The sequence below is a fragment of the Polyodon spathula genome, chromosome 22 (assembly GCF_017654505.1).
Source record: "Polyodon spathula isolate WHYD16114869_AA chromosome 22, ASM1765450v1, whole genome shotgun sequence".
NCBI lineage: Eukaryota > Metazoa > Chordata > Actinopteri > Acipenseriformes > Polyodontidae > Polyodon > Polyodon spathula.
In genome coordinates this window covers 23,584,910-23,596,243 of record NC_054555.1, presented here as the reverse complement: position 1 = coordinate 23,596,243, position 11,334 = coordinate 23,584,910, and the positions used below count along the sequence as shown (strand labels likewise).

Sequence of the window (11,334 nt, the reverse complement as noted above, 5' to 3'; positions counted from 1 at the left end):
CAAACTTTTGACTGGTATAATTTTTTATATTTATATTTTTTTTTTTAATTTTTTACTTTGACATTTTAAAGTTATTGTGTTAAGTTTCTTTAAGCTGAGTTCAGGGGCTGCTCTTCTGATCTAGTTTCCTGTCTTATAAAGCCCTTGCTAGATAAGCCTGTGTCTTTATAGAAGTAACAACGACATGTAGTTCAAAGCAATACAAAAAGAAACTTGGTCCTTTGTAGCTGTTCACTAGATGGCGCTGGCTCGCTCTTACACCCATGGCAGGAAGCTAGAACAGAAGACCAGTCTCAGCTTAAAGATTAAAATGTTAAAAAGAAATGCAATACTTGAATTGTATTCTGAACTATTCATATAAAAGGTAAGTGGGCAATAATATATATGTTCTTTAAATCTTTGAAAATATACTTTGAAGCTAGTTACTTTAACAAATCATGAAATGAAACCCGCTACAGGTGTTCGACTATACTTTGAGCACTGCAATATAAACAACTTATTATGACTGCAAATATTATAAAAAGTAGAAAATGTAATCTGCGATTTACATCTGAAGAGGCAACTGGGAATTATTCACATTTACAAAGCAACAGAATCTTTCCCACTGGTCTGTAACTTGCCTAACACAGTCATCTTCATTGAAACACATCATGCCGTGACATATGTTCAATTTGCATTCTTCAGGCAAGAGACATTAGCAGTTTCTGCATCTGAAGAGCTTGTTTTACAGCAGGGTAATAAAACTCATAGCCCAGTATACATTTTGGGTTGCTATTCACAAAGCATAGAAGAAGAAGAATTCACACAATGTTTTAATTCATTTGTAGTACAACTGATACAGATTTTTGTTTGGCTCAATTGTCATTGGTAATTGAGAATTGTTGCTACAAATTATAACTGGAAAAATAGAGGACTGTCTCTAATATACAACATTCAGGATGATTACGTACTATATACATTGCACAGTGTAATCTTACAAACTACTTGTACTACATGGCCTGTATCAATTCTGGACAGTTTTTGAAGGTGGTATATGTACTCAGTTCAGCATAAACTGCACAATTAGTTTATCACTTGTTGTGCTTTACACACATTAGATATATATTACAGGAAACCAAACTGGAAGAAAATGTAACCAGATTATGTTTAAAGGATAGTGGTTGAAAAAAATACTGATGAAAAAGGTAACTTGCAAAGTAAAGTGCATGCATTCCTAACCCTACTGATACTTAATCTTATAGCACCCCCTAGTAGATAGATGGTATGTGCAACCTTACCCCTAAGCTGAAAGCACCGATTAATGAGAATGCGTTTAAAATGTTATGTTATCATTTTTGTAATCAAAATGATCAAACACATATCATACGACTTGTATTCAGCTAGGAGTTGGGTGATCACACCCAAATTGATATATCACAGCCATTAGCTATTTAGAGACATCATGTACCTATGGATATATCCAATTTTTGCAGTAAATTAAATGTTTAAATTTATTTGAATAGCAAGATATGTTACACAGTTGCTATGTGTTGTGCAAATTGAAAACCACCCAATTTAGTACATTTACTCTAAAATACCCTCATTACATAATGAAAAGCAGGGTCAACTTGTTGTGAGGAAGCAAAATGACTTAAGTGCCTCTTTGAATGAATGTGCTTCAAATTGGGAATTGTCTGCAAACGTTTTAACTCACTTTCCCATTCCCCTTACGCAATTATATATGAAACACATAACACAGACAGATGCACATATTCCTTAGAGAAAGGATAGAAATGCTGAATGCTTAAACTCTGAGTGGGCTTCTTTACAGAGATCTGCAGCAGATGATGTGAGGGTTCCCAAAGCATCTTGTGTTGCAGTTTCCAGTATAGGGGGATGACAAAACATTAGATGCCCTGGAGACCATTTTTAATGAAAATGTCTCAATAGTGTGGTGCAAAAAAACAATTCAATAACCAAAATAAAAAAAGTGCTGTATTACAGGGATCAGATAGTTTAGGAGGTCACAAAATAATAATAATAAAAAAAAAAAACAAACAGGAGGGGGTGATCCGAGATAAGAGTCTTTATATTGTTACCGATTTTTTAATTTTTATTGTGGAGCAATTTCTGCAGGCAATCCGTTCTTTATTTGCCCCTCTTGCCCCGGCCCTTCCTGGTGGAAAGCTTGCCGGTGCTGCCCAGGTTGGGGGAGTTTGAGGAGGCAGCGACAGCGATGTTGATCTGCCCCTCCTGGATCTCCTGGCGCGCCTCGGCTGGCATCTGGTTGATCTGCTGCTGCGTCTCCAGGTAGAACATGACGTCTCGCAGCTGCTCCTGCAGCTCAGTGATCTGCCGCTCCTTCTGCTCCGAAGTCTCCCGCAGCCGCCGCTCCTCCTCCTTCAGCCGGGCCTGCAGCTGGGACTGGTTCGCCCGCAGGCACTTGTTCATCTCCTGCTCTTCCTGCAGCTCCACGCTCAGCTTCGCCAGCCTTGTGTTTACCTGTGTGCACCTCGAGAAAGATATTTGTACTTTAGTATAAAACACAAGGTCTATGAAACATTAAGAAGGATTTTGCTACCTGTAATTTGCCCTCTTTTTATAGTGGTTCTTAAAAAAAGACTTTGTGCCTCTAAATATCACCCTAATGCAGTAATTCAGTCTTGCCTGCGCACCGTAACTAATTAAATCCATTAGGACTCCTACCTGGTGCACTGTAACTAATTAACTCCATTTGGATTCCTACCCGACAGTCAAATGAGATGTTTGGTTTAACACATGTGACTCGGTCAGTCCTGCATAAGGTACAGGTGTGGGTTAACTACCGAATTAGACAGAGGCTACTCATGCTTACAACTATCCATGAAAAATAAGGAAAAATGCAACCATCTGAAACTATACTGTAATCTGAATCTGCATGAGCTTCAGTTATGTCCATCAGTGAAAAATCTAACACCTATTGCAGTGGGTTAACATAGCGAAGGGCTCTGGACGAAACTACTGAACAATGTCTGCTGCTAATTATGGCTCGATTGCCATTGGCAGGGAAGCCTTAAAAAGCTCAGCCATCACCTTCACCAGCTGGAGTTGCTGTTGAGCAAACCATAACAGTACACTCTGAACCAATACAAGACAGTACAATACTCAGCAAACCTTGTTCAGTACAAGAGGTGAAGAAATACGCCACCGTTCTTACAACAGAAAAACCTACAAATCTCAAATATCTTTGATTGAAATAGATACAAATGCACATGTTATTATGTTACTTACTTTTTCTCCAGAGACTGCTTCTCTTTAACTAACTGATTCAGCTTCTGTTCCAGGCTGTCACATTTCTCAATGGTCTCCTTAAACTTAGACTTCATGTTTTTGATCTGCAGGAAAATAAAAACAAATTAAAGTGAAACTTTCAAAAAGCAGTTTAAAGTATTTTGTTAAAAGTGCAATTGAGGGGCCCCTGCTGTAGCACAGCACACTGTATTTTACAGTCACTTCATAGGCACACACTCTAAACAATAGCCAATGAAGTGCAAGCACTCTTACAAATACATAACAAACACCTTGCTAGGTATACACTTACTTCCTCTGCAGTGTCTTTTTCCAAATGAACAATTTTATTTTCCCAGTAGATTCGTTGCGATTCCAGCTGACTGGTCAGAAGGTATGAATACTAGGAAGGATATTAAATATAAAAAAAAAAAAAGTTACTTCTGTTGCATTTAAAAAAATAATAATTAAAAAAAAAAAAAAAGAAACAGCAAGGCAACGATTCACATGCTAAAATGTCCAATAAGATTTCCAAATGAGTTCGCATTTATTTAGTTAAGAGTTTAAATAACATTTTAAAACATGTGAACTGTAATATTGAATTCCTTGTTGAACTATGTTTACATCATTGTATCCTTTGTGATTTTATACTGAGAATTATTTTAAAGAAAACCCCTTTACCATTATTTTCAGCATGGGTAAAAGCCTTCTTAAATAATATATATAAAAAAGCAAAACACTTTTCTTAAGAGTGCTTTTAATTCATGTTAGTGGGTTGAAGTGCAAGCCAACCCTCATTCTCCAGCTTTACAGACCATTCATAAGAAGGACCATTGGGCTTATATTAAATCTACAAAGCAAAGGCCACATGCAAGACTGGTTTACTTATAATCCTTACTTTGAAGGTTAGCCCACTTCTGAATTTATATATTCTTTATTTCTTTTAGCTTTTACTTAAGGTGAACACATGTATTTATACGTCGCAGTGTAAAATGACCATAATAGCTAAGGGGAGGACAGTCGAGAAGTATAAGCTATAGGATTCAACAAGCACTGCAGTAATCTGCTTCTGCAGACAGCTGGAACGTGCAGTTACACTGAGAGCCATCACTAGCATTCTCAATGAACTCTGCCTGTTCCTCCTGTGGCTCCCTGTTGCTGAGGTGCTAAATGTGTTTATCTGCTGCCCTGGTAAAGTTACTGGAAATCTCAAATGTACCTCCAGCTGAAGTGCATCTATCTTTTCATCCTGGCATGAATCTCCCTCACATTCATATTGTACAATCTTTCCATCAGTTTTACTAGCAACCAGGCGGTGAACATAGTTATCTGGGAAGAGAAACAAAGTCTTTTCTTAGTGAGACCCCCCTTAAAGGGATACAGAGTGTTTGTTTTACCCATTACTGGATTTATTTCCTTGTGTGGTCCCTTTTATCTTCCCAGTTTTATTTTAAAATAACTGCATTTGGGGGATTTTTACTGTGGCCAGACCAAATAAAGACTGTGGAAGACTTCTTAGGCATGTGAAAGTAAGCTAGGGATGTTCACTTTTTCTACAAACTGTACCTAGGAAATTAGTTTAAAAATGTGCTTTTGTCCGATCCACGGTCGTACCTTGATGTGAATGTGGCAACATTATAAAATTAGGTGTTCTCCAAGCATTCTCTCCACATTCAAAAGAAATCATTACCAAATTCTGCAACTACTGATTATTAACATCTACCAAATGTTTCATTTTAAAACTAAACTAGATAAAATAGGCTCTCCAACCTTCATTGAAGTCTTTAATTGTAATTAACATATATATATATATATATATATCTCTGTTGTAGTTCTGTATCACTTTAAAATAAATCTTACTACAAAAACCCTCTGATGTAAGTTTTGTGCAAATAATACTGTTCCAAATATTTTAAACAGTTCAAACCATCAGATTTTGAAATTCAGTGCCTCGCCAATTAAATCAAGCTGGCCAGCTCACAAATTATTATAAGTCAGGTAACCAGGTACAGGGGGCTTGTAACAGCAACGCCATTATACTAGATATTAGTGCTAAAAAGTTTGGTCTGCATATGGACAGACGTACTTACATACAGCAAGAAGTACCGATTGTTACTTAAAATCTTGGCCCCACTGATCAAGGGGCTATTTTGTAAATCATTGCTACATCTTGTTCTATGGGAAAGCAACCAGTGTCCTTTACCTCCTGCATAGTCCCAGACTCTGTGGTTGGTTAGCTGCATGGCATAGGTGTGCTGCGTTTCCTCAAAATGCTTGTAGGCATGTCTGCTGACGTAGCGGCCACATCCGATGTGTCCACATATTAAACAGATCCACAAGTTCTGCACAGTATACAGTAAAAAAATTTAAAATCACTTCCCAGTTTTAGACTTTTGCAACATTACCTTGACTCTCTGTCAAAGTATTTCTCTCTATCCACTCACTTATCCTAAAAGACATGAACTATTGTTTTATCGAAGCCCCCTCCCTATCTAATATTAGGGCAATGAAGCCTTGAATGCAATCGACTAACATTTATATCCCTGTTCTTTAATCAAACAGCACTTAGGGTTAATAACTATGAACAAAAACCGATTGAACCGATTTATAATTGGAGTACATTATTCCAGGAGGACATACCAGTTTTTCTCAGGAGTGCACTGAGCAACACATACCATAATAGATGAACTTGAAAGTCCTTACATCAACTTTCTCCCGGTTCTTCCAACGCACTGCTGAAGTATGTTTGCTGACCCAAGCCTTTTCATAATGCAGTATGTTTTAAGACTTCTTTACCATGCCTTTCCCCCTCTATTCTCTGCCATTTCAATGCTACCCAACTGCTGCAACACATGTAATGACTGACCCATGACCTCCATTTCTGCTGTTTGGCTGAGCTGCTTTTTTCAGACAGTGAACTGAAACAGCACATGTGGTCACACTACTAAAGCCTAGAGATGAGAGTTCACCCCGATTAGACTCCACCTGGCCTCATCTGGAGCCTGACCAGAAGGGCTCGCTGTTAACTGGCGAGCAAACCAACAACGATTTTTCTCCCTAACCTGTGGAAATGCAAAGGCCAATTTAGCGCTGACTACGGGTGTTCTGCCAAGAAAAGCACGCTCCCAATATGAACAAGGTAGGTCCGGGTCACATTACTCACCCTAAGCGCCACGTGGCAGTGCCCTCACTAGGGGAGCCACTGGGGACCCCACAAATGCAATTTTTTTTCCTTTCAACTCCTTCCTTTTTATGTTTGCAGTCATTCTGAATGGTATAGATTGCGCTCAGTGGCTCCACTTTGCTTTTGGGCCTGTGTGATTTTAGATGTCTTTTCTTTTGCTTCTGGTGTTGAGTAATGGTGTGATGATTGCTCAACATCAGAAAGCAAAACAACATTCCACTTGTGCCAGCAATCAAGATCCAGCATAACAGGTACAAGAAAAATAAAGAAATAAAAATCATTACATAAGAACTATACTGAGTGAATGCACTCATCATAAAAAGTCAAGGGAGGGGTCAAACAATATTTTAAAAGGCACTTAAACATCCTTTACACACAGCAACTCTTAACGGTTTCAGCCCCCCCAGGCTGGGAATTCAGTTCATTTATTCCTGTACCTCCTGAACACCGCACTCAAAACATTTATTCTCTTCCACTGGCTCTGGAGTCTGGCAGTATCTGCAAACAGGGCATCTAGGGGTACAAAAATGAGAAGAATTTGAAGTATATATAGTTTTTATTTATTTTCCCCAAATCACAAAGAGGAAATAGGTGTCCAATATAAAATCTTCAGGTATAAACACTTTGCAATGTTTCAACTCTAAACCACACCCATAAATAACTAAGCTAATATTTTAACATGTCTACATTATTGCACAGGTGAACTAGTTCTTCTAGTAATACTTTAAAATATAACAAACTTTGATTGGGAATAAAATTATAGATTTTAACATGTGGTTAGATTTCAGCAGTAATTTTTCCTAGAAAACAGGCATTCCATATTCTTCAGATTAGATGTCTTTATTGAAACTGCTTTGTTGATTGGAGGCTCTGAGGTGATTGCGTAGTGCAACAAGTCGATTTTCTGTTACTGTTGTTAGCAGCGATTTTAAATATTATAGGGAGTTCTTCTCCACGGTGTACTCACGTTGCGTCTTCCCAGCGCTGCAGGCACTGACTGTGGAAGCTGTGGTTACAGAGGGTCGTTAACACACCGTTCACTGACTCATCCATCCTCTCCAGACACACAGTGCACTTAGGAAGCTCCGTCAGATCCATCACAGGAAGACTGGCTCCCTAAAGAGCAAAAGAAAGTGAAGATATAAGACCGCACAAAGTTTTGTGATCCTGAAAACTCTTCAGTTAAAATAAATACATGTTGGAATACACAAATGTTGCACGATTGTTCTAGGGTGCTATGCAGATAAAAGTATTTTTTTAAGCAGCTCACTCTACCGTTTTTTAAACACAGAATCTAACCAACCCAGAGGATACACCCTTCCCTGCTAGAAGTATTGGGGCACAGGGTGAAGGGTAATGTGTATATTTACTCTATACCAACCTGTTCAGATTTGATGACTTCTGCTCTCTCCACATAAACCAGCTGGCAGACAGCGTCCTCAATAGAATTGAATTGACGCCCATTGCAAGAAGTGTAAAAGCTGTCTGCGTCAGTCTTTAAAAACAAAAAGCACAATTAAAAATGAATAGCAGGCGTAGGCACTGTATATGAATGGCCAATGTGAAGTCTCATAAATCAATAAGGAGCACTTTTGATACACTAGCATTTCTTCTCAGTGCGTTTACAGTAAAGCATACCTTTTGCACTCACTTAATCCAAGTAAACCAATAGTACACAGAGAAGAATGGTCCCCATCTTTTTAAATAAATGTATATTTAGAAAAGGATTAGAAGGCTTTACTTATTACTGAATGCAGAAAGATAAAAGCAATCATCTACACTATAGGGAAAATATCAAAACAATAACGTAAGTATGGGAACCTTTTATTCCACCCCCCCCCCCCCCCAAAAAAAAAACAAAAAAAAAGTATATTCTGCTCCCAATGCCTCATACCTGAGAACAGAACTTGATTAGCACCATGTACTGATTGGGAGTCGAGTCTCGGATGATTTTCATGTGCTCCATGACATCGTTATAGGGTGCCACAAACTTCATGAGGTCATGACTCGTCATGGTTGCGGGGACGGTAAGAATGCACAACATGGCACTGCGCCGCACATCTTCCGTCAGCGAGGTCATTTTGCTATGGACGAGAAACAAACAAGTTTAAATAGCGATAGATTCTTCAGATACCAGTATTCAGTAAGCAAGCGTTTTTTTCTGTTATCCACTTTAGGAAAGCACTGAATTCAGAGGAATTTCTCAATTAATTCTGCATTGGGATGCTGGAGTGCAGGAGATTACAAATCAAAAGTCTTTAAACCCACACAGAGACTAAAACTGAAACAGCATATCTGAACTGAGCACTGGATGTGGCTCTATGAAGCAATTTAACTACAGAAACAGGTTCACAAAACTGGCTTCATGATCAGACAATGCTGCTCTGGCTTTGTTTTTTACTTATGCATATGTATATGCAAGTCTTGCCCTTGAAGGTAAAGCAATCCGAGTACAAGACTGAGAGCCCTATTCAGGGACGTCTCCCACCACTCCTACTTTGAAGCATGTACAATAAAATGAATGTCAAAAAACTTGCACAAAAAAAAAAAAGCTAACAATAATTAAAATTGCTCTTTTCTGCAACCAAGTTGTTTTTGCAAGTTTTATACTGTTAAAGTTTTATTCCATTCAGAAGTTCTCTGCTTCAACATAAGTATTTGCATACAAATGTGTACCCTATAACTGTGTAAATCATGGGTTGGTATGCCTCACAACTCCACCTGTATCCAGCAATCTAAGTAACAGGTTGTTTGGCTCAGATGGCTGGTAGTATCTGAACTCACTTGGTTTTGTAGAGATGCAGGATTCCATGCACAATTTCCACAGAAGGGTTCCCGCTGAAGAAGGAAATCTGATCAGGCAGTTGTTTGGATGGAGAGTCCGGCACTGTTCCTACAGCCTCATTAGTGCTTTTACTATTTGTATCAGAAGGGCTTGGTGCCTCGCACACTCCACTCTTACTGTCCTCCGCATCAGGAGCATGTTCAGAATCCACTTTCTCTGAAACAGGAGTGAAACAAACAATGCATCAAAAACAGAACTAACCAGGCAGTCGCAACAAACAGAGATAGTGCTGTCCCTCCTTCCAACCATACCTTGGCTAGGGCTTATGGTTTCAATGGCCATATCCATCATTGCCCTGCTCCCAATGTGCTGGTGTAAAATCATGGTTTTCTCTGCGGAGGTCTTGCCATCCAGACTGGTAATGGCAGAGCGGAGAGACTTCTCTTTGATTTCATCATCCGACATGTCGCCGGCTGTGTGCAGGAAAGATGAAAAAAATAGGATGGCACTGCAGTAACTGTTTTAAACAGACCAAAGCCACCCCCATTCTGAATGTGGGAACATAGTAGAACACAATTCTTTTGTGCTAATTGCAAATGCTTTGTGTGCGGTGTGGAATGAACTGGGACGTTTTCAATGCACAAACCCCAGAAGCACTCACGTATTCCAAAAGCACGTGACTTGGGGCTATTTAAGAGGGAAAAAAAACAATACGCGCGTTCCTTTTATCAGGGAAGAGGATAAACACAATGGACCCGATTCACTCGTCATTTAAAACTAAACTTCCCTTCTGTGTTTGTGTGGATGAACAATAATTCATTGCGATCGGTTTACATTTATTTAAGACTGTTTACTTCAAACACACTGAACATGATCAGGGCACCTCGCCAACTGCAGGATAACAACTGTGAAAATGTAATCCCCGTTAACGATAAAGTAGGAGGATGTGCTCGTTCAATGGTGCAGTACCGTACATTGCTTTCAAATGCACTGGAGTTTACCTTACCCAAATCTAACTAAAGCTTTTGGTTCATATTAGCTATACACAACAATATATTCTGTAGTACATTATTTATCAGTAAAATAAAATGGTCTATAAAATTAACAATAACGTAGCGCGACTTACTGCTAGTTAATACAGAAACTTGTTTTTATAATAAACTTGGTTTTGACATCACGCAAGCCAGTGGCATACACGAAGACTTGCTCGTAAACTCATTTGATTATACTGTCAGATGCAACTGATGTTGTATGAACATGCACCTTAGGAAAATGGAGTGGTTGTGTATCTGTTGCTTTTAAGTGACACTTTAATGGATACTAAATCAATTAAAAGCCTTTGTGTGACTCACCACAATACTGGAAACCTTCCGGAAAGCGAGAATCGTCCGCAAGCTCCAGCCGGATTACAACCAGTGAAACACTCATATGTTAAAAGATAAGACCCTAAAAGTCTGACAAAAATAAAAAAAAATAATTAAAAAATACAATTACACGATATTAATTCCCATTCCAAACAATGCGATACAACTCAGCTGGAACGCCTCTAGCACAACAAACCGCCTCGCTGCGTCTAAACTCTGTCCGGGTCATCTTCCTTTTTTCAGCGACAATGCGTCAGCTTTCTTAAAGGTGCAGAGTATAATTTTCCCAGAAAGAGTTTGAGATTACAATTAGCTCCTTTTCGCGTTTGTGGTAATAACCAAGGCCTTTTATTTTCATTATTTAAACAACTTCCTTGCAACTAAGTAAATTAGCATTTTACTGTATATTTAGTTTTCCAGATATTACATTTAGTGTGCCAAAGTCACGACACTGTATATTCACTTCCTGTGCATCAAGTATTAGGTTCCCAACGTTCTTGAGTGGCCCAGTCAAAGTCCTGACTTGAAACCAATCGAAAATTGATGGCGAGACTTGAAGACTGCAGTCCACTGACAATCCCCAACAAACTTATCAAAACTGGAGCAATTTTCCTGTGAAGAATGGGCAAAATTTCAGCATCCTACTGTGTAACGTTAGTAGAGACCGATCCAAAAAGACTCATAGCAGTAATTGCTGCAAAAGGTGCTTTTACTAATACCGACTTAAGGGGCTAAATATTTATGCAACCAGTAAA

General features: G+C 38.8%; 1 protein-coding gene across 1 annotated transcript; it reads right to left on the bottom strand.

Annotated features, from left to right (window-relative positions):
* Nucleotides 1-744: 744 nt before the first annotated feature.
* On the bottom strand, nucleotides 745-10,780 carry LOC121297356 (BRCA1-associated protein-like). Its single transcript, XM_041223639.1, has 12 exons — nucleotides 10,568-10,780; nucleotides 9,527-9,688; nucleotides 9,215-9,431; nucleotides 8,325-8,514; nucleotides 7,812-7,925; nucleotides 7,398-7,546; nucleotides 6,868-6,943; nucleotides 5,450-5,588; nucleotides 4,466-4,575; nucleotides 3,560-3,649; nucleotides 3,250-3,353; nucleotides 745-2,491 (listed from the first exon to the last, which is right to left on the bottom strand). The coding sequence occupies exons 1-12, from the start codon at nucleotides 10,641-10,643 to the stop codon at nucleotides 2,128-2,130; spliced, it is 1,791 nt and encodes a 596-aa protein (XP_041079573.1). The 5' UTR covers nucleotides 10,644-10,780; the 3' UTR covers nucleotides 745-2,127.
* Between the last annotated feature and the right edge of the window lie 554 nt (nucleotides 10,781-11,334).

What these genes read in the sequence shown, in the direction of transcription:
- LOC121297356 (XM_041223639.1), bottom strand. Translation starts at nt 10,643, where the DNA reads ATGAGTGTTTCACTGGTTGTAATCCGGCTGGAGCTTGCGGACGATTCT. An exon ending in CAGCGCTGGGAAGACGCAAC is followed by an intron (nt 6,944 to 7,397) that starts GTGAGTACACCG and finishes TTGTACCCCTAG; the next exon opens with ATGCCCTGTTTGCAGATACT. An exon ending in AAAAAGACACTGCAGAGGAA is followed by an intron (nt 3,354 to 3,559) that starts GTAAGTGTATAC and finishes ATTTTCCTGCAG; the next exon opens with ATCAAAAACATGAAGTCTAA.